We start from the raw sequence: 26,348 nt of genomic DNA, 5'->3' as shown, positions 1-26,348 counted from the left end.
CATTCGTCATTTTTCACCATTCTATCGAGCAAGTGCATGGATAAAAAAGAGAAGGGCTCCACTTGGGTTTAGTCCTGGAGAAGTAAAACAAATGGCACAAGGGTTCAAAGGTCAAGAACACACCAAATGTGCTGTCGCTGTGAATTCATCCTCAGGGATTGCCCTCCGCCCTCGATGTCTGCTTTCACTCGTCGTTCTTTCATTTCCGATGAAAAAGTAATGAGCTTCTATCCCACGTCCATTAATATCTTGTATGAATACAGAATGAGCATTGTGACGTCTCGCTCTTGTGTGTGTCTTCCTCATTGTTCCCCCTCTCAGGTTTTTTGGCTGACCCCGGCTCTCTGGCTCGCCGCACAGAGAAAGATGTTTGAAAGATGTCAGAGTTTTGCACTCATGTGGTTTCAGAGGACATGCACAAACACACACATATACACACATAAACACACACACCCGCCTGGAGTCATAACCATGACCCTGTTGGCTGCTGTTTGTATTTGCATATTCCATCTATTTCCTCGCTCCCTCCTCCTCGTTCAATCCTTCTCTATAACCCTTCTTTCTCCCTCCTCTCACTAATCATTTCTCGCTCCACTCAGTATGACCCAGCTTTCATTTTCTCTCTCGGTCCCTTTCTTCTGTTTGTGTGCCATCACTCTTATTTCCTGTGACAAATCTGTCATTTTTCAACCTGGTCAGGCCTATAAATGGAGTAAGGACATGAAACATTTCCCGGTGTGCTATTATCAAAATAATCAACAACTCAGTGTGGCCAGATGTGAAGCATACTGTTGATCATTCTTCTGTAATACCATGTATTTTTTTTATATATTCCTATTGTATCAAAGTCAACATTAATGAAAATTTGGCAGTATATCTATCGCAATAGTATTTGAACAAAAGTTTGTGGATACCTAAATATAAGATTTTTTTAATATCCCATTCCACATTTAGTCCCTGTTTACTGTTATAATATCCTCCACTCTTCTGGGAAGATGTTCCACTACATTTGAAGTGTGATTGTGGAGATTTGTGATCATTCAGCCCCAAGGGTGTTATGCTGTTATGCTGGATCTTCTAGTTCAAGTGAAGGGAAATGTGTGGGTCCAACTTTGTGGTAACAGTTTGGGGAAAAACCACATATGTCTATCTATCTATCTATCTATCTATCTATCTATCTATCTATCTATCTATCTATCTATCTGTCTGTCTGTCTGTCTGTCTGTCTGTCTGTCTGTCTGTCTGTCTGTCTGTCTGTCTGTCTGTCTGTCTTACAAATTAAAGATTTTTATACATGTCTAAAAAAATTGTTGCATTTGTACTAAAAAAGCAGCACAATAATGTTCAAAGTATTAAACTGTTCAAAACTGTCAAATTTATAGCTTTCAAATTTTGTCTTGTCAGCATTCAAGCATTCTAAATAAATTAATAAATATCAAACCTCATAAATAAACAGCCCTGAAATGTGCAAATAACATTCTCCTAGTAACAATCAAATGAAGGTGCAAGATCCACTGAGACACAGAGCGGGGATTATTGATAAGTTAGCATTAACTATTAAACAAAAGTGCGACATTCTACATACTTGGCATAACAGACGATCGACTAGAGAGCCGTTGTGAGCAGAAGAAAACACAAAAGGCACAAAAAGAGTCTCCTGTGTTGGTTGAAACCACACACTCCCAACATTTTCTGCGTTGCTGTTGCATGCTTCCCAATAATAGCTACCTTTATATCATGGAGTGTTTTGTATATATATTCAGCAGTGCATTGTGCTTGTGTAGGAGTGCGAGTTCACTGAATTCGCTTCGGCACCCTCCCGCCTCCGGCCCTCCGCCCAAAATAGGCTAACACGCCTAAAAATATGCCTTCATCACTCTCATTTTTGCCTGACCCACCCCAAACACACACACACACACACACACACACACACACACACACACACACACACACACACACACACACACACAGGGATAGACACACTAATGGAAAAAGTAGCACAGAGCTTTTTAGGGTACAGAAAAGCACACGTCTTTCTAAAAGTGGACTTCATTCAGACCTGCACTTTTATGGTGCTACTGGGTCTCACTCGCTATTACCTCTATTACACAACCTCACGATTCAGGGTCATACACACACACACACATTGCGTGAGTGGCTACAGCTGGAAACACATATTGAAATGCAAAGCAACTGCCCGATGTAGTTTATATTTATGCCGGCTCTGAGAGTGCATGTGTAGGTCAGAAAAGGTCACACATGTGCGTACTGGCGAATGCATTTGCATGCTTATAGGTTTTCTGTACTCTTGCGTGTGACCGCAAGATTAATGCTCAAAACCTTTCCATAAATCTTTTGCCTTCTTATTTACTGTCTCTCAACCCTCTTTGTCTCTCTCTCTCTCTCTTTCTCCCTCTCACGTGCTCTTTCTCTTGCTCTTTTAGAGGCAGCTGGTGTGGTGGCAGGGATGTACCCAGTGGGAGTGTATGAACACACACCCTTATCCCTGCTCATGACAGCACACTTTGTGTACACGGTCTCACACAACAACTTAACATGCTCTATCTCTCTTCCTGTCTTGGCCTCCCTCTCTCCCTCATACACACACTTACATATATATACAATCACACACATGCACACACACACACACACACACACACACACACACACACACACACACACACACACACATCTCTGATAAACTGTAAACTGTTGTTCATGATAACACATCTCTACAAGGTGGTGGAGAATATCCCTTAGGAAGCTGCTTTTGCTGATAATCAGCCACCTGAATAATGTTATTAACACTAAGTTGAAGCTTTTAGCCAACTAAAGCCCACTGAAATATTCTATAGGGTTTATTTACACAATATACAATCAGGGGTCACATGCACACCTGCTCAGAGACACTCTTACAGAAAACTTTGGGATATAGAGTCAGACCCCGACCTACGACCACTCAACTTACGTATTTCGGAGATACGACGGTCACTCCGGCAAAAATAAATAAATAAATTAATTAATTAATATCTTATTTTTTATTTATATAATTTGTACTATGTAAAAAAAAAGTTTTTTAAACACTAAATAAAAATCCGTTTTAAACAATTACAGTGACATTCAAAGTTTTTCCACTGTAATAAAAGTGATTTATAAGATTTATAAAAGAACACCTCTCTGTAGAAAAAACACTTTCTGAAATATATGGCATATTGTGATTGTGCCAAGTAGGCAGAGCCTAAGTTTTGATGTGATTAAACAGGTGAAATTGACCTGTTCACGTTCTAATATATTTCTTTCTACAGTGTAAAAGAAGACATGGTATGATTAGGAAGTTGTAGCTCAGTGGATAAGATGTTGGAATTCTTATTTGTTTTTAGTTAAAATTCCAGCACCACCAACTGCTACACCTGGGACATGTAGCAAGGCTCTTAACTCTTAACTGCTGAGTTGTATAAATAAAATGATTGTAAGCTGCTCATCGACAAAATGAATAATGAAATTATTTGAAAAATGTTAAACACGGCTGAACAAACCTGCTCTACTTGCCATTTCTCCGTTGTTCGGTCAAATGTTTTTTTTGTTTTTATGCAGCAGACTAGATAAAAAGGCAAAATCACCCATGTTGTGTTGACAGATGGCCGTTTTGTATTTTCTTTTCCTCTAAAAGACCCTATGTAAGATGGAGAACAGGAGAGAAGATGTTAACAGACTGCCTGACACCTACAGTCAAACATGGAGGTGGAAGCTTAATGTTTTGGGGTTGTTTTGGAGCCGGGAAGGTTGGAAACATAATTTTAGGTGAATGGAATTCTGAACAAACATGGCTTCCAATTCACACTTCAAAACCAGGCAATTCCATCTGGACTACGACGAATTGGAACCAAATTCACCATACAACAAGACAATGACCCAAAACATAACCTCTTGATGTCACCCAAATGAGGATGGATTCCCCTTTTGAGTCTGGTTCCTCTCAAGGTTTCTTCCTCATGACATCTAAGGGAGTTTTTCCTTGCCACAGTCGCCATGGCTGCTCATCAGGGATAAATACACATCGTTCACCTTAACTGTTGATTTCTGTAAAGCTGCTTTGAGACAATGTCTGTTGTGAAAAGCGCTATAGAAATAAACTTGACTTGACTTGACATGACATAAGTCCAAGCTCTGTAAGCTTTAGTTAGAGAGCAAACAGTCACATGGAGATTTCTTTATCATGGAATGACCTGCCCACCTAATCCTTTTAATCTGCTCTGATATGAGCTGGATATTAAAATCAGAACAAAATCTTCAACTAATGGAAAAATATATTTGGCAAATTTTACAAGAGGCATGGCAAAGTATTTCATCTGAATGTTGGAGAAAAGAACTGTCCAGCTGCCGAGAGTGTGTAAAGCTGTAAAGATACATATATAAAATGTATACTGTATATATACTGTTTAGTCAAAGGAAATCTTTATAATGTTAATTTTATTTAGTTCATTATTACCATTAATTAATATATTAACATATTTTTTGAATTTTTTTGACAGACATGCAGTATGCAGTATATACAATGTTAAGCTTTTAGCTATAAACGTTCCTGAATTGTAATAAATCGAATAAAGTATTGTCAGTCATTTAACACAGATTGGCAATCCCGTGGCATCCTGAGTAAAAGGAACTTTGTGTATATTTTATTTTTGGCTGCACGGTTTGAACTTGAAATTTCCCTCGGTGCTCAATGACACCGTGACAGTGTGAGGCTGCACGGAATATCCCAGTTCACCTGAAGGCGAACATAAATAACCGAACACTGAGTTGTTTTGCAGCGGGGACACGAAGCCCGGCCACTATTACTCTGGCACTGCAGCGAGTGTTGTTTTATTCATGTAATATATACACGACAGTACCATACCTGGATGTGTACATTGTCTATGGATGCTGGTGTGGATATTGAATAAAGAGAAAATGAAAAGAAAAAAAAAATCTGGATTAAAAATGATGCATGAGGCTGAAACAGGATTGTCATGAGTGAGTCAGTGGAGAAAACGAGAGAATGTGTGTGAGAAGTAGCGGGGGGGAGAGATACGTACCCCTGGCAGAGTTTTCTGTTCGTGCAGTGCATTCTGGGCTTTGATGGCTGACTCACGAGCGCAGTAGGTGAGGAACGCGCAGCCTGGAGAACAGAGAGGAGGATTAAAGTAATACTGCACATGCCCACACACTACTGCCCACACAAACACACACACCACACACATGCACACAAACAAACTCACTCGCTCTGTCACTCATACACTGACACAAATGTGTAAACATGCACGCAGTCTTTTTTCAGATTTTATTTTACACACACACTCACACACAGATTTTTGCAGTTCAACCTGTCACGCTCTCTAAATGAATTTTATTCTTTGGACAAATGGTATTTTATATTACGTAATGCAGTATTTACATATTTAAATATGTTCATAGATGTATAATCATGTACACTTTGTCACCCGTTGTAAATCTATTGAAACATGGTTGCCAAGTCACTTAAAGATCCACAGTGTTTTGTTTTTGTAAATGCTACATAAAAAAAATTCGATTTCAGAAAGTGATAATCATAATTGTTTTTTTTTTTTTTTTTTTTAATTAAAAAAGGGGATAAAAAAAAACAAAATTTAAAAAACATTCTTGATTATAAATGAATATCTATCTTACAAACACTAGTTTTATATCACATGATTGTGCCAAGTGGGCGGGGCTTAAGTTAAGTAACAGACAGACATACAGACATGCAGATGATAGATAGATAGATAGATAGATAGATAGATAGATAGATAGATAGATAGATAGATAGATAGATAGATAGATAGATAGATAGATAGATGTTCAAAGCAATTTAAAAGTTTTTAATGCCAACCAATTTCTTCACATAACTCAATAAAATATATATCAATCGAGACATAGAAATGTTTTGTCAAAGCAAAGAATTTGTATTAGTTTTACAATCATAGACATAATGATGCATTTTTTTTCCTATTTTTTTTTTATCATGTTGCTCTAGTGCAGAGATCTCCAAACACCCTAGTAGTGGAAGAGTTGCTACTGGGCCAGAAAACAATTCGGGGAAAAATATCTATATAATCATGACACTGTATTATTTATTGTTTTTTGCCCTTTAAGAGCCAACATCCAATTTTAAATACAGCACATTTTCATTAAAGCATAATTCCCACACTTGCAACAGGTTCAGCTAATTATTAGCATGAGTGCTAAACAAACATCCGTCAAAACGTTCTTTAGAGGAGGAGGTTACAAAAAAGACCAAGTGATAATGAAGAGACAGCTACTGTACTGTAGTCTACAAAAAAGGAAATGGAAACATGAAATCAGCCTTTGAACAAAAATATGAGAGACTCACGTATCTATTTAATGCATGTTATTAGAGACCCCTGACAAGTGTAACCACTAAGACAGCTTTTGAAAGACCTTCTTTCATTTTGTTTTCATCCTAAGACTGTATTTTTAGCTACAAAAGCAAAGGCTGTAAACATCTGTAGATTTCTCACATGCTCTCTGATGGTAGCAAGCGAAAAGCCAGTAGTCTTGAAAAGAGTTGCAGGGTGACTTGAAAAGCAGCACGAACAACAGGGACACAAAGAGGATTTACAAAGCCACGATCACGCCTCAGTTACAATGCATATACAATACAAAACTCCTCTGCTAAAGAAGACAAAGAATCCTGCTGAAAATCTAGGGAGAGTCTTGAAATTGCAGTTCCATCAAAGGGAATCTTTGTCATTTTCTATCCTACTGATTTGTAAAAAAAAATAATAATCATAATAATAAATCAATGTTAAAAATGCCAAAATGCACCCCAAAATCATTAATGTTGCTACTCTGTGGTGTCCAAATATACTCTGGTATTTGGTCTTTGGTTATACTTTTGTATTAATTTGTAACTACAAATAATAATAAAAAACAACATTATGTGTAAATCCGAAGTCGATTTTTGATCTGGGAATATATTAAATGACAAATGGGTCCAAATACCTATTTGGCTTCACTACATGACTTCATTTTTTTGGTGCATGAATATGAGAAAACCGGAACTTCTTTTTTCTGTGTTGTTCTAACAATAAACTAAAACAGTTTTTTAAAGACTTTCTTTAATTTCTTTTATTGTCCATAGACTTAGAGTCAGATTTTCAATTTGGATTTATAGCACCATATACTGTAGGGGCGTTCAAGTCAAACAGGGATTTTTATTGTTACAGGTATACAAATGGATGCTAGTGTGGCAGTACTACATATAGTAGTAAGTGGCTAGTGTGTCCTATTACTGAAAGGTCTAGCCAGTCCAGAGACTGTTAATCAAGATGGCAGACAACAGCATAAGTGTGTGCATAGAACAGCGTGTGGTGAAGGGGTTTCTTGTGAACGAAGGCATAAAACCTGCAGATTTTTACAGAAGACTTTAAGCACAGTACGTTGATGAGACGTTTAGCCGCAGTAAGACATCTGAATGATGTAAACGCTTTAAAGATGGCCATTGTTCCTCCACTGACAAACAGGGTCGTGGTGATTCCCTGATGACAAAGTGAGGCAGGCTGTCCTAGGATGGTTTAGGTGTACTGAGAAAACGTTTGAATGTTTCCAGGCTTTAAAAGCTGGGATAAGTGTAATAATGTAGCAGGGGAGTATGTCGAAAAATAGATGCAGATTTCACACCCTTATATGCTTTACATGGGTTGGAGTGGAAGATCTCCTGCTATAGAGCTCTGAACCTCAACCCTACTGAACAAAAATAAATGTGAACTCTTACTGGAACCCAGACCTCCTCACCTCACCTACATCAGCACCTGACTTTAATAACACCCTTGTGGCTAAATGAATCTTCACAAATCTGCACACACACACACACACACACACACACACACACACACACACACACACACACACACACACTCCACTATCTGGTGGAGCATCTTCCCAGTAGAGGGAATTATAAGAGAAAATGTGAACTAGATGTGGAATGCGATGATCAAAAAGCACACACCATACTTATGACCAGGTGTCTGCAAACTTTTAGCAATATAGTGTATCAGCAATAAATAGTAATAATATATATTTGCATCCACATTCTGTCTGGATTAATACAAAATTGTAGGCTCATTAATATTCATACTCATTTGGAGTACTTTGTATTTTAAGTAATTTAAATTCAAATGCATGTTTTCAGGGAATATCAAAGGCGTAACACATTCGACACATACTGAAATGGCAGAATGAGAATACATATGTGCGTATACACACATACACACACATACGCATACACAGAGATCCTATAAACAAGTGCAAGCCTTAAATTATTCATGTATTAACATATGAAGTGTAGCAAGAAGAAGATAGAAAACAACATCTATATGCTTTTTTTATTCTCCTTCAATCATAATTGCTCTCAAGTGAGTTTGAGTCAGGTTGAAAAGACTGTGATGAGATAGAAGAGGGGGAAAATATCAATAAATAAAGGGTGAGAGAGTGGAGGAGTGGAATAGCAATGGTAGTTTTGATGTTTGACTGGCTCTGATCACAGTATTGCATGACTGCCTGGAGAAAATTGGAGAAATGTGTGTGTGTGTGTGTGTGCCACCAATAGGGCTTAATGCAAAGTCAATACCAACACCTGCATATCTGTCAGAATTGGCATGTAGTGTCTGAGGCAGGGTTGCAGTGCAAATACCAATAACTATATGTGTATTTAGATTTAAACCCAAAGTGGGTAGGGTTTTAACTGGAAGGGTCTTTCTTTCTTTCTTTCTTTCTTTCTTTCTTTCTTTCTTTCTTTCTTTAATTAATTAATTAATTAATTAATTAATTAATTAAGCGAAAACCCTACAGTACAACTAAGTAAAGTGCTTTATCAGGTGTTTTACAGCACAGTGAAAATCTTTTCTCAAACATCCCAGAGATGTTAGGAAACTGTGGTCAGAGCACAGGATCAGTATTGATATTGCATCCCGAGAACACAAAGGGTTATTGGCCTTGCTCAAGGGCCCCAAGAGTGGCAGCTTGGCGATTATAGGGTTTGAACTGCCAACCTTCCAATCAGTAAACCCAAGCCCTTAAGCACTGAGCTACCACCTCTCCCACTATGCCACCAGGGTCACTAAAAACACTGGGGAAAAAACATTTACATTTATGGATTTTAGCAGGCAATTTTATCCAGAGCAACGTATAATTATCTTAATTATACAGCTGTGCAGTTGTGGGTTTTCGGCAGCTTGGTGGTGCTGGGAATTGAACATCTAACCTTCTGATCAGAAATCTAACATCTTGTCCACTGAGCTACCACCTCCCAAAACAGAGGTAGAAATGGCAGCGCTGCCAGCATGGTGTGGCAATTACAATCCCACTGGTGTTTTTACAATTCAGCTTTTCAGGTTATTAGTTTTGTTTGTACCTGACATTTAGTTGGTTTAATTTCCCAAAATATAAGCAAGCTAGTAACCTGTTTTTTTTTTTTAAATAGCCTACTTCAAACCACCATGACCGTGACCAGGAGTTCACTAAAGATGCAGGAATGAAAAGCTTCACAATTGTCTTCTTGTTGTACACCAGTTTTGTTTCCTAAAGCTATTTAAACCTGTATTTATATCTATTGCAAATAATACAACATAAAAAATCCTCAGTGGGACATAAACCAATATTTCACTTGTTCACTTCATCCCAAACCTAACTGCCTTTTCAGTCCTGGTGGTAAAAACAGACTGACAGATATAGCCGTTGAAAATTTAATTCCCTCAGGGGGATCACAAGAGTCCCCTCTGATCTTGTGTCATGACCCCAGGGCGAGGTCACAGTAACCCTGGATGTCATCTGGGTCGAGGTGAAGGCGTGAAATAGGGCCTCTCAGGTGGCTGGATAAATTGATCAGAGCCTTCAATCAGCGCTGCTTTATATGACTGTCTTCTCTGGAGCTTTAGACCCGAGAGAGAGGCTTGTTGTGCATGGGTCAAGACTTTAACGACCTCTTTTCAGCACCTCCGCTCCCACCCGCTCCAAACCCCCTTGTGGACCGTCCGCCAATGATTTCCAATAGCCGGGGCATGAATCAGTCAATCCTTATGTTTATATCCCTCTTACTTTCATTCTGGGGTGAAGTCTGTGTGTCTGAATAGCTGCTGGAATGATCAGTGTTACAGTAACCTGCAAAATGAGTTTACTATTTAAAACTTGATAACTCCCTCGAAAACTGTGCAAGCGCTTATTTTTTTTCGTGACAAAATACAGGTCAGTGCCGATGCAAATGGACTAATTTACCACCCGCGGTGCGATTTTACTAAGCCTGAAAGTCACTTTAGGAACAACGGCATGCACAAATTACATTTACATGCCTAATTGACCAGTTTAATAACTTATATCAACAGAAATCTAAGTGCCTTTTTTAATACCACTTACAAATACTGTTCAAAATGATACAAAGTTTGTATCACTATCAACATATGGATGGTGAGTTCAGGGATTTAAAGGGTCTAATAGCTCCAGTATATAATGCTGCATATTCGCATGAAGAACTCCATGCTATACGAGTAAACACTGCGTATCTTATCCTTATGTTCTAGTAGAAAGATGACAGGTTTAAGACAGGTTCTGGGTATCCAGCAGGCAGCAGAGCGCTGTGAGCTATAAGTGAGGCTGAGAGCGGTGGTCATGGTGAGCCCAGGCTGCAGCGGTCTGAAGCAGTGTGTCAGTCAGGGATCAAAGGCAAATTGGCACAGACGCTGCATTCGCTAGCCAGAAATCACACACTCTCGCTCGTGTTCTCTCCAGCAGACACTTCTCTCTTTCTCTCTCTTCCCTTCAAGGAAGATACACAGAGCTTTATTTACTGTGGTTGGCAACTCAGTTCGCAGAAACTCTCACACAATGAGGGGAAAGGAGTAACTCACTTCACTAGAGTGATCACCCATGTGTGTATTTCTTCACACCATTTTATTAGACTAATTAAAATTCTGTAATAGAGATAAAAAAAAACTGAATAATTGTTAGATTTTTAATTATTATTATTATTATATTTTTTTTGTAGTATTTGTCAACCACTAAAGAAGACGAGAAAACAATTGTAAAATAAGTGTTTAAAAAAATAAGTCGAAGATGGTACTATGACTGTGACAGTCTTTCCTGCTTCATGCTGATTTATAATTTTCATTTTCTTCTCCAAACTGATGACTTTCCTCTTCTTTTTTTCACTACCAGCAGGAGACATACTTGGGCGCTTTTAAGACATTTAAGCTTTTGAGACATTTTACTATGTCGACACATTGTGAGAGATACGCTCATCCTGTACATTGTACACTGCTGCCTGTGCCTGTTGCGTGAAATTTTAAATATACCATTTACCATTTTGTCGTATCGCTCATCATCGTAAGATCGAAAAATTGTGAGTCAAAACATCGTAACTCAGGGACCATATGTTTATATATAGTGTATGTACAGTAAATAATGAAACCAATGTATGTGCTTCTTTTTTGTCCTCTTCGGACATTATATTTACTAAAATACTATATATTATTTATTATTATTTGTAATATATTTGTGTGGATCCCTGGTGGTCTAGTGGTTAGGATATGGGGCTCTCACCTCTGCGGCCCGGGTTCGATCCCCGGTCAGGGAACCGACCCCAGCCATTAGGGTTGCACAAGCCTTAGTGCCGGTCCCAAGCCCAGATAAATGGGGAGGGTTGTGTTAGGAAGGGCATCCAGCGTAAAAACATGTGCCGAATCAAACATGCGGATGATCCGCTGTGGCAACCCCTAATGGGAGAAGCCGAAAGAAAGTTTTTTTTTATTTTATTATTATTATATTTCTTATTATTATTATTATAAATGTTCAAAATTTAATTTAAAAAAAGTTTTACCAAAACAGATTTATAATGTAATCACTAAATAATTTTTCTTTAAAATAGTTACATCATAATAATTATAATAATAATCATCTATATTTATTGATTAAAGTACTATTTATTATTTAATATTATTTTTCATTTTATAATTTTGCTTCGTATTATTATAAAGGTTTTTGTTCATTTAATTTGCAATAAAGTTTTACCAAAACTGACTTTTAGTTTAACCACTAAATAAGAAATGTTTATATTTCTGAGCTGATATATTAAGATAGATCAGCTGAAAAAATTGCATATTACATCAGTTCATTCATTCATCTTCTGCGAACTGCTTTATCCGGGTCAGGCTTGTGGATCACAGGAACACTGGATATGAAGCAGGAATACCCCCTGGGATGGATCGCAAAGCCCCATGCACACACACATTCACACACACATTCACACACTCGTTCACACACTCATTCACACCGATATGTAGTTTAACTTTCTGGCACCTTCTGGCGTCTTTTTTGGAGAAGGGAGAAAATCCACACAGTGAGAAAATGTACAGAAATTCTAAGCAGCCTGTAACCCAAACACAGCTGAAACACTTAGCTGTGAGACCAAAATGTTCCTCTGTGCACCACCATGTCGTTTGGTGCAGAAGAATGATACATAGATTTCATTGGTGGCCCATCGTTTCGATTGTTATTATAATTCCAAATGAATTTCTATTATTCTACAAGAAAATATGTGTATATATATATATATATATATGTATCCTCTACATGACTGCCGTATTGAAAAATGCCGAGCAGTCTGAAAAGGTTCAATCAGGAACTCCTTCTTATAATTCCTTATGATACTGAGAAACATAAAGATACAATCAAACCTCGACACAATGATCAGGTTCTTGACACAGATACCCAAAAAAACAAGACTTTCTAAGGTTTTGATCACATTCATATCAGCGATGGCCTGGAGAAAGGCTTCTTTTCAGACTTTCCTCTCGTCCTGTGCCATTGTTCCAGACACAAAGCTCACCCCGCTCCTGTATAATTGCCTTGTAATGAGTGGCATTATAAATATATATATATATATATGTGTGGTCGTCTAGTGGAACCTGTAAACCTTAATTAAGTCAGTCGCATTCAGATCTGCCCAACCTCGGCCCTCAGAGCAAAGCTGTGTGTCAGGAGTGCACAGACCACCCCATGTAGAACTAATCACTCCCTCGTTCTTTCTCTCTCATCCCCCACTCATACACCCCCACACACACACACACACACACTCTCTATCTCTTTCTCTCTCACACACAAAGAATGCCATTTAACAAAAGCACAAGGGGTTACCACGCTTATGCATTCAAACTGCACACCTGGGCCCGCTTTTCGATATTTATAGCAAACTGTTTCTACAGCGGAGGAAAAACCGCACGTGCAGGTAAACACAGTGTGACAGAAGTCATTTGTATTGCTCTCTCGTGCAGTGATTTATAGAGGCAACTTTTGGAGAAGAGGCAAAAGGACCTTACTCTGCGTACGTGATCGTATTAGCGTACCTTTTTACAATTCGGATCCCGAAAACAGAAAGAGCACTGAATAAATACGAATCCTAGCGAAAAAACGGCTCGGCGTGTCTCGTTTATCATGTTCGCCTTCCGTTTGTTCGTGTTTATTAAGGGAGTACTGCTTTTATTGTAGCAAAAGAGAACGATATCTCTGGATACGGCTCGCTCGTGCTTTCTGTCTAACATCAGATTCGACGGAACAGGAGTTAACGTGTGTTTTTGAATGAACTACATTATGTATGAGATTCGTATTAAAGTGCCAGTCAGTGGTGGACAAAATACATAAATCATGTACTTGAGTTAAATTTGAGTTACAGTAGGTAAAATATGGTGCCAATAAAAGTAAAAAGTGCTCCCTTTAAACTTTTACTTGAGTAAAAGTGCTAAAATATCTGCCTTCAAATTTACTTAAGAATCCAAAGTACTATGATTTATTATGGCTATGTACCTATTATCATTTTTATCACAAGACTCTTTGCTTAATCAACTCAGTTTATGTGAAAATATTCTGTTACTCTTAGCACAACAATCTATTCATAGAATGATATTAATGAATTAAACACTGATTGATATCTATTAAAATTATGTATCTAATTATATCATGAGCCCAAAACCTTTGTGCCAATGTGCAAATGAGGCCACGGGTGTTGTGGCGAGTTCGAGTCAGGAGTTTCTTCCATCATTTATTCCTCTCAAAATGTTCTGCTTGGTGTTTAACTGATGCTGAACTGTATATTCGTGTAAGTAGAAACCACCAAGCGGCAAAAAAAAAAAGTTTAAAACAGAGTGCAATCTGATTGGTGACTTGCTGTGTGCTGGACCAGTTAAATTGTTTTCTATTTATAAATAAAAAGGAAAAACTGATTTATCAAAATGTAGTTGAGTAAAAAGTTTATTTTGTGTACTTTTTTAGTATATTTTATTATGAAGTATCGTGAAGTTAAAGTGAAAATCTGCCCAAATAGAAATACTTCAGTAAAGTACAGATACGTGAAAAAGCTACTTGAGTACAGCACTTAAGTGTCAGTTATTTACTCTGTATTCAGTGAAATGTTTGGCTGAATACAAGCGATTTTTCAAACTTGTGTCATGTGTTCACATGGCCAGGCCCCAATCTTTCACACAATAACAACAGACATAATAATAATAATAAAAAACAGCCTTTTAAACTATGCCACTGATGATAATTATTCTTATTCTAAGCAATAAATAATAATGTAGTCTGCCATAAATTATGCAGACTGTGACTTCATAATGGAGTACCACATCAGAATTATAAAAATGAGAAAAAAGCGGACAAACGAATAGCGATTAAAACAAAAAGAGGGTCACAAAGGTGCAATTTATGGTTTGCTTTACCTCTTGACAAATGGTTTCATATATTCTAATGTGGTGAGTGCAGCATTAAGGTCTATTCATAGTCTAGCTATAAATTCCCGATGGGAAATTTATAAAAGGGTCCAAGCTTAACTTCTGCTAGTATAATAAACATTTCACGACTACGAGGCAGCTACATATACATTTTATTAGTAGGTTTTGAAAAATGTTAAGAAATCCAGAGCAAAAACTGCAAAGATTCATCATGTCATCATGAGATCAGAGCTGTAGTCTAATAAAAGCCTCACCGTGCATTCTGTGGAAACGACGTTAAATACGGGCATTGTGTGGCGGCTTCTCTTGCATGCACATTGCAGTTGGGAAACTTCTGACAAGCTCCACACCAACACCTTTGATTGTTTTTTACAAACAAGTCATGTTCAAGCCATTGCAGCAATCTATAAAACAATTCTAACTCAAAGGCAGCATGGCACGATTGAATGAGGTAAAGCTACAAATTAATGGGGGTCTATTTCAGCAGTATTTCGTCATGGACAGGACTCGGTTTGATGGGCTGGTGCTGAAAGTGGGACCTGGCAAAGGAAAGCACAAAGCAAGGCCAAAAACACCAAATCTGATTGCCCATGAGGTACGTGGCTAATAATGGTAAAGTATGGTCTTTGTCATGTTACATGAAAAAATTACATTTTTTTTTTTACACATCACTTTTAATACTTGCGTCTCAGTTCTCTCTGTATTTGAAATAGTTTATATCACTGTATAAAACATATAAGAATTGGCCAATAAATACCCGCTAGTATTCATTTTCCTTTCACTTTTTCTGCATTACAGTATCTGATAGAAGACGGACCAAGTGTGCTGTACTGCCTTCGCTCCTACTGGTAGATGTTGCACCAACTTTCACCAACAGTATGTTGAGTCTTTAACAAGCTGTGGGAAAGCTATCCTGGATAACATGTGCATATATATATATATATATATATATATATATATATATATATATATATATATATATATATATATATACACACACACACACACACCGTATTTTTCGGACTATAAGCCGCTACTTTTTTCCTACGTTTTGAACCCCACGGCTTAAGCAACGAAGCGGCTAATTTATGGATTTCTTTCTGTGTTTTTCCCGATTTCACAAACTTCAAGCCAAAAAACTGAGCGACATAATATTAGACCAATTAAATTTCCGAACGGAAACGAAAAAATGCATCTCACCTGTGTTCTGAGCTGCACGGCATCGGGAGAAAAAACTTCCACTGATGGTGATTTTTAAACGCACGACGAAGCCAAAAGAAAAACTCTCGAGAAAAATAGTTGTGAAAGGAAGGAGGAAGACCGTGAACAATGACTTTCTTGGTAGGCTACTGTTTAGATACAAGCCGTTGTAACGCGTTGTATCAGGGTCATGGGATAGCGCACTAACTCCAGTTGCAACAGAAATCATATAAGCACAAACAGGTTTCCAAAACTCGTGCTTTTTTATTTTTCTTGGCAACAGCATTACGGGTTGGTCAAAGAAACTTAGAAATGAGCATCAGAAAATAATAAGGACATATTCCTCGGTCTTGCACACATGCAGTAATACCGGAAAAATGTGGCGGCAGACTATTCCCAAAATGCCGCTCTGCTCTTAAAGGAGCCACAACATATTTCACCCGTTACACTGCATTAACCACCTAACTACAGTACCACATTCCCTGTAGCACTGAGTGAGTGGATATTTGGCTTTATGTGTGTCTATGGTAGCATGTGTTTAGCAGTGTCTGTCTTGCATTGGTGGCTGTTAGGAGTTGAAATTTGCCACAACAAAATTGAAAGGAAATTGAATTAAAAAGTTGAAGACCTAAATTTCCATGAAAATGAATCCATTTAAGTTTGGCAGAGTAGAAAAGCCCTTTTCCTCTACTGAAACCTATTTATTAATACGCATTTGTAAAGCCCTATAAGGATGTTTAAAATGGATTTACTGGTGTTCCTGTAGCAGTCGGTGGTCTACAATTAAAATTAAAATTATGAAACTGACTATTTTCCTTCGTTAGTGTTGACATTTAAGAAGCAAAACCATCAGCACATGCAGAATGCTGTTATTTCCATCGGCTTGGTTTGCTCGACACGCAGTGCAGATGAAACTTGACAGATTCCATTTTCAAATCAGGCCGGTCGCAGCGCAGCAGCAACGCAGGCTTTCAAAAACGGAGAAGAAAACGCACCGCATTTATCACCGATGGTGTGCATCTATGCTTCCACGGTGATGCGAGGCACAATTTCATACATTATAATCAAGCTGATGTATGAACGACAAATCTGGAACAGCCAACCAATTCAATTCAGCGTGATGCGACACAAGATGATGCAATGGGATGTAATTCGGTATTATGCAAACAGTTTGATGTTCATTTTACTTTGTTTTTGACACTGCTTGCAAGAAAACATCCAGTAGTCATAAATCAATACATTCAATTAAACAGAGCGCTTTCGCATTTTGATGACTATGACTAATATTTTACTTGGAATACGCTTTGTTATAATGAGTTTCCTAGAAGCACAGACTGATAAAAAACTTCTCTTTATATATATATATCCAAGGAAAAGGGGGCTAGTTTTGAGAAATGGGAGGCCATGTCATTTTGTTTAAAACTGACCATCCATTAAGGTACACCTTCTTTGCCTTTATCCACAAAAGCCATTGCAAACTTACTTAAACTGATAGAAACAGACCTGACCACACCTTCTTCACAGAGCCTGACAGGCACAAACTTCTTTCCTTACAAGAATGCCATGCTTTCCTCACAGGAAATGACAGGCTCAGGAGACATTCTTCTTTCACATAGACTGACAGGCACACAGAACATGTCTCCTTCGTTGGAGCTGATAGATACATAGGCCACACCCACTTCAAGGGGTCTGACTAGCAATGAAGCCATGCCTTCTCTACTGGAAATGACAGGCTCAGAAGTCATACCTTCACTAGGGCTGACAGACATACATGGCATGGCTTCGTTCTTTAGAATCTATATGGATAAAGATCCACTGAGACTGACAGGCACAGAGGCAGGTCTCTTTCAAAGGGAGTGACAGACAGAGATGACAATCCTGTTTCGCTGAGACTGATGGACTGTGGACGCACTGTGGATTTGTCTCCTCCCTTGACGTTTAAAACTAAGAAGCCACACCTTTTTCAAAGTGCCGGACAGGCAAACCGGATATGCTTTCTTTTACCGGTACTGAGCACAAAGGCCATTTATTTCTCCTGTACTGAAACTGAATTGATATAAACCATGCCTCATTTATTTATCATTTGCAAGAGCAGAAGCCACACCCCCTTTTTTGAGCCTGACAGCCAACTTTAGCCACGCTTTTTCTGAAACTGACAGCCATTCCTTTTTTCTTTTATAGTCTTTATAATGATTAAGAATATCAAAATCTGGAGAAGTTACATCTCTAAAAGATGGAACTGGCAACCCCAGAAGTCGAAACCTCCTTCAACGGATCTACAGTTGGACTATAACCTCTACTGCATGATACATTAGAAATGAATGCTCGTTCCTGTTTTTGCCATCCCATTCCATACCAGAACACCCTGTAGTGGCCTCCCAACATCTAATGTATGTGAATGAAATGGAAATCCAATGCATAACAAATTTCAGCTGGGGCCAGTGTACTCTTGCATGTGAACACTCGTGTGAATAGGCACGAGCTCTTGTCTCGTCTTGCTGACGCGTTTCATCTTTCACAAAAGAGAATCCTGTTGCTTGTTACAATATTTTAGAAGCGGCTCTCCGAATCCCTGAGCACACGATTACTTCTGGATGATGAACGCTCCCGTCCTCGACCGGTACCTGAACCCTGAACACTGCTAATGCAAAACTGAATGATGGATTGAAGTGAGATGCTTTCAGATACGAAGATAGTGTGTTTGAAATGACCTCCTACCCAAGTCAAATGCTCATAAATGGATAGAAAGCGCGGAGGAGTGAGTGAGTGAATGAGAGAGCGAGAGAGTGAGTAAGAGAGCGAATGATGACTTATGGTTAAAATCGCAGCGAAAAGTAAATCGGGCATGGAGAAACAGGCAATAGCTGCTGTGCCGCTTTAGGCTCCGTGTTTTCAGCAAACAGCAGGAATGTGCCACTTACTCCATACCTATTCATCATTCTTTGCTTCCCTTTGTGCACAAAGCTAATAGTCTTTACATCGGGTAAAGGCGGTTTCGCAAAAAACTATACACAGTTATTCAAATATCGGATTTGGATCGTCCGTAGCCACATACATTTTTTTTTTAGAGGAATCCAAACCGAAATATTGCCAAATTCGCTGAAATCGGCTTGGAGCCTTGTTGGATCGGTTGAGACCTTGAGTTTAAACTGACAGGAATGTCCAAGTTGTGGGATGTATATACATATATTTGCCTATTTATATACCTCTTGCATTCGCTTTTATAGATTTGCATTACGCCAAAAACATGATTCATGTTATCTGCATCAATGACAACTGGCTGATCATAAGGGGTTGAAAACAAATTTGTAAAATATATATACAGTATACACAATATATATTTTAGATGCACTGCAGATTATTGAAGTGTTTATATCAGGGTGTAAGTAAAGGATCTTGCTTGCATGTGTATGTTTCTGGTTATATGACACTGCCTGATGCAAAACAGAGTTACCATTTTTCCACCATCCAAATAGATTATTTTACTATAACAGCACTTCCTGCAGCATTTTTATGTCTCTTATAGCAATTACAGCCTTTCATTTTCCATTTCTAATTACCTTTAATGTCGTAGTGAATCCACGATACATGATCACACCATTCTAGGTTACTGCACTGGATAAACTCGTATGCCTCGCTATAAATTATTATCTGTTATTATATTATATAAAAAATACATTGTTTGAAAAATCTTGCCGTGATCAACCTGCGACTACGTAGATTTTCCACCATAAAATCTACTCAGAAACTGTTACGATTATGAATATAATCATGTTCATTAACCAGTTTGTTTTAAGAATACTGCAGCGCTGTGCTATTAAAGTTTATTACATATTGCATATGGTGTTTAGTAATCTCCTATGTCTACAGTGTACCAACCAGTCTCTCTCACACACACACACACACACACACACACACACACACACACACACACACAGAGAGACAGGATCATGCTCTGTAACTAACCCTGTCTCACTACTATTGTATTGATTTGTAGATCAATATTAGTTGAACACTAATGTAACAATTAAGTCCTGAGACAGCATGGAGCTGCGGTCTGTGTGTGTGTCCTGTGTGTTAAAGTGAAAGAAAGAAAGAAAGAAAGAAAGAAAGAAAGAAAGAAAGAAAGAAAGAAGGTAAGGAAAAGAAAAAGAAAAAGAAAGAAAGAGGGCGAGTAAGAAAGAGAGAGAGGGAGAGAGAGAGAGAGAGAGAGAGAGAGAGAGAGAGAGAGAAGGCAAGGAAAAGAAAAAGAAAAAGAAAGAAAGAAAAAGAAAGAAACAAAGAAAGAAAGAAAGAGAGAGAGAGAGAGAGAGAGAGAGAGAGAGAGAGAGAGAGAGAGAGAAGGTAAGGAAAAGAAAAAGAAAAAGAAAGAAAGAAAAGAAAGAAACAAAGAAACAAAGAAAGAAAAAGAAAGAGAGAGAGAGATAGAAAGAGAGAGAGTAAGAGAGAGAGAGAAAGTAAGGAGAAGAAAGAAAGAAAGAAAGAAAGAAAGAAAGAAAGAAAGAAAGAAAGAAAGAAAGAAAGAAAGAAAGAGAAAAAGGTAAGAAAAGAAAAGGAAATAAAGAAAGAAAAGAAAGAGAGAGAGAGAGAGAGAGAGAGAGAGAGAGAGAGAGAGAGAGAGAGAGGAGAAAATGTAAGGAAAAGAAAGAAAGAAAGAAAGAAAGAAAGAAAGAAAGAAAGAAAGAAAGAAAGAAAGACCCTGCACAGATTGCTTATCCCAGTCTAACTATAGGTCTAAAACCTGTGTATATCTGTATGTGTGTGTGTGTGTGTGTGTTTGTGTGTGTGTGTGTGTGTGTGTGTGTGTGTGTGCATAAAGGTGAACATCAGAGAGCTGTAAAGAAAGCGAAATGTCAAAGTATGTTGGCGTTAAATATGTATTAACAACCTGAGCGCGAGGTTACAGTACCTGCTTTATTAGTCTAAACTATCACGTGACATGCACAATTCGGACAAAAATCGCGTGCGTTGATATGATTCGATTTTTTGTTGTTTTGCGTAACTCCGGTATATAAAAGCGTGCATCTGGTTACGTGTTGCACACGCTCACTTGGGTATTAGGTTGGGGGTGATTAAAACAGAAAACTTTTTGGGGCAGAAGCTTCATGAGCGTGAACTTCATTTGTCCTCACGAGCGCCGTTCGGGAGACGGCACGAAGAAAACGTTGCGCGCGTGCACTGAATTATAGCTGCGCAACATAGTCGTACATCGTCACTCCGACGTGGGCAGATTGGTTTGTATTTTTTTATTTATTATTATTTTGTTTACAATAACATGTCGATATGCACTAACATCATTTGCGATATATCATCCCATCCTTCCATTGGTCATTATAATAAAAACAAACAACAAATATATACATTTTTTAATTGCGTTAAACACGTTTGCATGCAAAATATTCATGCATCTCACACAAATCGTGTTTTAAATCAAATTTCATTGCATAATGTCTTTTAATATTAACGTCGTTCCGGCGCAACACGGGCGCGCGCTTGGATGCCCTAGTTGTGCAGGAAAATCGCGCAATAAACAAGTGGGAGTGACCCTCTAGCATGCACGCGTGTCCACTCGCTCTTGGGTATTTGGTGGCAAGTTTTTTTTTTACGGGTGAAAAAAATAAAACAAAACGAAATATAGGAAGTTTTTTTGATGCACAAAAAGATACGTGTGTTGTTTATCAGTAAACAAGTGTTTGGCTTTGTTGTTTAGGACTCAGGGTATTGTTGAGCCATTTTGGAGGAATTACAGAATTTGAGCAATTGATAGTCCAAAATCAGCAGCACCAAGCAGAGATTTGGTGTATGCAAAGGTGGTTAAAAGGATGGAAAAATAACTGAGCAATTGCAAAATATATATATATATATTTGTCATCATAACAAAGCAACACGGCGCGCGCACGAGCCGGATGGAGCGCGTTACCTTTGTGCATGCCGGTGTAGCGGTCCTTCAGCACGGTGAGCTCGTGGATCTTGCCGAACTGCTCGAAGAGCGGCTTGAGGTCCTTCTCCTCGAGGTTGCGCGGAATTTGCCCTACGAAGAGCTTGATGGCGTCCTGGTCCTTCATGGCGCCGCCGTCGGCGTGGATCACGGAGCCGGACTCGGGGCCGCTCATGGGCTTGGGGAGCGCGAGGTGCGCGTGCTGCGGGCTCGTGGCTGCTGAAAGTGGTGCGGGTGACGCGCCGAGGAGCGCGCTGGCGTGGGCGGGCTGCGGGGGAGGCTGCTGTTGCTGCTGCTGCTGCTGCTGATGCTGATGATGCTGCTGATGCTGATGCTGATGTTGCTGCCGCCTCGCTTCACTCTGCGTGAATCTGGCCATTCTGTGCCGAGCGCGCCGGAGACAAGCGGAGCGGAGCGGAGAGGAGAGGCGCGGGCAGGCGGGAGGATAATAATAACAACATACACACGCGCACGCAACACACACACACACGTACACACACACGCGGGGGCGGGCTGCTACGCGCACACACATTCACCACATGCACACACACATACGCGCGTCCACGCGTGCGTGAGCGCCTGTATAGGAAAGTAGAGAGCGCGCAGGGTTTTTTTTTTCTTTCATCCGACACATGTCGCGCTCGCGGCCTCTGTTGAATGATGGAGGGAGAATGAGGGAAACGTGGGGCATCGAATCACCATCGTGGCTCTCTCGTGCCCCCTGGAGGACACCGTGTAGTAGTTGTAGTAGTGTGGAATTAAAAATATATAGTGTATATATATTTTTGCGATGGTACAAATGGGCAAAACAAACATCACACCAAAAGATTATTATTTTTTTGCTTAGTTATGTGTCAGTTGATACAACATTGTGTTGAATGCATGTAAGCTCATGCAACGTGCAGTGAACATTAAATATGCATAAGTGCAAAGCCAAAAATACAATACAAGTCACTAAAAGAGAACATCATTTATAATATGTGCGATATTAAAAAAAGATGTCATTATAATATATCTGGTAATGGTAACAATAATACCAGGCATCTAAAATCTCCCATTGCATTTGCAGTTATTGTTAACATTTATTTATATATTTTTTCATTTAAATATAATAAATATTTGAATGACTGTGACTGAGACTGTGTGCTTTGTTTAGAGGAGACAAAGATACAGCTTTCTGGCAAGAAAACACTCTAAGTGGGTCTGGCATAAAACAAAAGATGAGTATGTGGAAAAGCACCTTATGACCACTGTGAAGTATGGTGGAGGATCTGCGATGCTGTTGGCCTGTATCTCTTAGAAAAACCCTGGAAAACCTTGTTAGGGTGCATGGCATTATGAACTCTTTGAAATACCAGAACATTTTAAATCAAAACCTCATGGTCCCTTGTCAGAAAGCTGAAGAGGGGTCGTCATTGGGACTTTCAGCAGGATAATGACCCAAAATATGTTGTGAAATCTTCACAAAAATGGTTCAACAGACACAAAATCAAGCTTCTCCCATGGCCATCTCAGTCCCCAGACCTCAACCCAAGTGAAAACCTGTGCAGTGAGCTGAAGAGGAGAGTGCATAAGAGAGGACACAGGACTCTGGATGATCTAGAACGATTGTGCGAAGAGGAATGGTCAAAAATCCCACACTCTATATTCTCCATTCTTGTGAAATGTTATAGGAAAAGATGAACTGCTGTCTCGTTGACAAAAGGGGGTTGTATGAAATATTACATCAGGGGGCCACACATGATTTCATGTAAAAAACAATATTTCTTAATGTGAAATTTTTTCCTACTGAATAATTGTACTTCAATTAAAGATTGCATTTTTCTTCTTTTTTTTTGCATTGTGGTTCTATACTGATAAAAAAATGTATTAGAAGCCTAAGCACACATCTTAACCAGGGGTGCCAATAATTGTGGATGGCTCTGTATATAAATAAATGCTGTATATCGATTCAAACACCCCACATAAACATAAATACTGTTAATCAATACAATGACTGCAAATATACGTAAATACTGTAAATCAATACAAATACTGCATACATACATACATACATACATACATAACTGCATAAATCAATACAAACACCACACATATACATAAATACAATAAATGAACACAAATATATTTAAATTATATTTAAATACATACATAAATTGATACATATATACATTAATTAATTAGTACAAACTCAAACTACTGTTAATCAACACACACTGTAATATACAGTTCTGCACTGTGAACTACACCATTAACTAAAATGACAGTAGAAATGCTGTAAATTATTTTACAGTCACTTCCTGTCAGCATGATAACAGCCGGCATTATGCTGTAAATCTGAACCGCATGAACATTTCATTGTAACTAATTCCTAACTAACTTATTAGCTTATTAATGATCCATATACAGACCTTAAAACCAACCACATTTCCATATTTTTAATCCAAATGCATGCCTTATCTTATTAAGCTGTTCATGTTCACAGTGTCCTTCTTTGGCAGCTTTACCTTCTTTCAGCTTCCTGATTCACCATGTGTGTTTTTTGAAGATCTGCTGCTGGTCCTTTACCTGCTACTTGTGCTTCTCTTTGGTATAGTCTTCTAGACCTGGTCTTTCATATGGAGCTTGTTTGTTCCCATTTAAACCCACTTACCGAAAAGAAGCAGAAACCTGAAGACACGTCAAACAGAGTCAGTATGTATTATATATTATAGACAGTTATATTTCTAGCTAACATCAGTTACAATATGGTTATTATAATCATGTTTATTTGACGATCATTGTAACGTTTTATTTATTTTTTGATCAATTTTATAATGCAATGTAAAAAGAATCTTAACATGCATTGTTGGTTTTAGCGATCTTTCCAAATTTATTTAGATAATACTTTGCAATTCTTTTGATACAATGTTAATGGTAACTAATTATTTTTTATTGCTTTGCATTCATTTATTATGAAACAAATTACAATGAAATGTTCTGATTATATAATCACATTTGATAAGTGCACAGACTGCTGGATCATTTTATTCTTTATAGAAAAATCTTCACCAAAAAAAAAATCAGTAGTTTAGTAAATCTGACATAAATAGGTGTGAACTCAAACTCCATAATTGCCAGAGTGCAAATGTTTGTCCCTTAGCAAGGTTTAATGTTTTTGCTTCTTATAACGAGATCGTGTATCTTGGCTGGGTTCATGCTCATGTCTAGGATTTTCATTCATTCATCTTCAGTAGTCTCCTGATTCTAGGTAGGGTTACACTGGAGACTATTTCATGGAAACACTGCATGGAACAGGCCATCAGTCCACTTCCTGGTTTAACGTTTGTGAGCGATGGATGCAAAAAAATGATATCTGGTGTGTCTAAAAAAAAAGCAGCTAATTATTAAAATGACATGCGCCGATCAGGCATAACATTATGACATTATGACCGGCGAGTGAATAAAACTGATTATCTCTTCATCATGGCTCGTGTTAGTGAGTGGGATAAATTAGGCAACAAGTGAACATTTTGTCCTCAAAGTTGATGTGTTAGAAGCAGGAAAAATGGGAAAGTGTAAGGACTTGCCAGATTGTAAAGTCTAGACGACTGGGTCAGCGGTAAAAAAAAAAAAAAAAAGACAAGGTAATGGGCGGCTGAGGCTCACTGATGCACATGGGGAGCGAAGGCTGGCCCATGTGGTCCGATTCAACAGACGAGCTTCTGTAGCTCAAATTGCTGAAAAAGTTAAAGTTGTTATTGCTCAACGGGTCAGGACTGTTTTGGCAGCAAAAGTCAGACCAACACAATATTAGGCAGGTGCTCATAATGTTATGCCTGAATGATGGTCATAAAGTTATGCCTGGTCAGTGTAAATGCTGTACTGAATTAATTCATGTGAATATGTGCCAAAACCCAAAGTGTATATTTTGTTTACAAATAAGAGTTTTTAAACTCCATTTGCACCTTTGTTTAAAGAACTTTCATTTTTATTTGAACATTATTATATTGAACTAAACTGAATTCAATTCAATTCCGTTCAATCCAGACATAATCAGGCATTGATCCCGATCCAGATGGTAAACCAATTAAGAAAAAAAGAGATTTTTAAAGAAAAAGAAAGACAAGGCTGAGCTGCACATAAGTCAGACACAATTTTTACCCTATTGACATCAAAAGTCTCAATATTAATCACTGTATACAGTTATTTAATATTCATCATTTTCAGTGTCATTCATAGAAAATAAACAGGAAGAACATTAGGACACAGTTCCAAGTTCGTGAGGGGAACTAAAAATGTAAAGAATAACAACTGAGTCTGGAAAAAAACAAAAACAAAAACAAAATAGATAAGAAATTATAATAATAGTAACACTCCTAATAATAATAATAATAATAATATTAAATAATAATAATAATAATAATAATAATACCACC

General features: G+C 38.2%; 1 protein-coding gene across 1 annotated transcript in view; it reads right to left on the bottom strand.

Moving 5' to 3' along the window:
• Positions 1-22,801, bottom strand: part of LOC124403159 (CUGBP Elav-like family member 5) — a 199,840-nt gene extending 177,039 nt beyond the window's left edge. The window contains exons 1-2 of the mRNA XM_046876776.1: positions 21,913-22,801; positions 5,076-5,158 (exon numbers count right to left, since the gene is read on the bottom strand). Coding sequence (XP_046732732.1) covers positions 5,076-5,158; positions 21,913-22,462 — 633 coding nt within the window. The 5' untranslated portion in view covers positions 22,463-22,801. The remainder of the gene's footprint in view (positions 1-5,075; positions 5,159-21,912) is intronic.
• Between the last annotated feature and the right edge of the window lie 3,547 nt (positions 22,802-26,348).

This window comes from Silurus meridionalis, chromosome 20 (genome assembly GCF_014805685.1).
Source record: "Silurus meridionalis isolate SWU-2019-XX chromosome 20, ASM1480568v1, whole genome shotgun sequence".
NCBI classification, from domain to species: domain Eukaryota; kingdom Metazoa; phylum Chordata; class Actinopteri; order Siluriformes; family Siluridae; genus Silurus; species Silurus meridionalis.
This window is presented reverse-complemented; position numbering and strand designations above follow the sequence as displayed.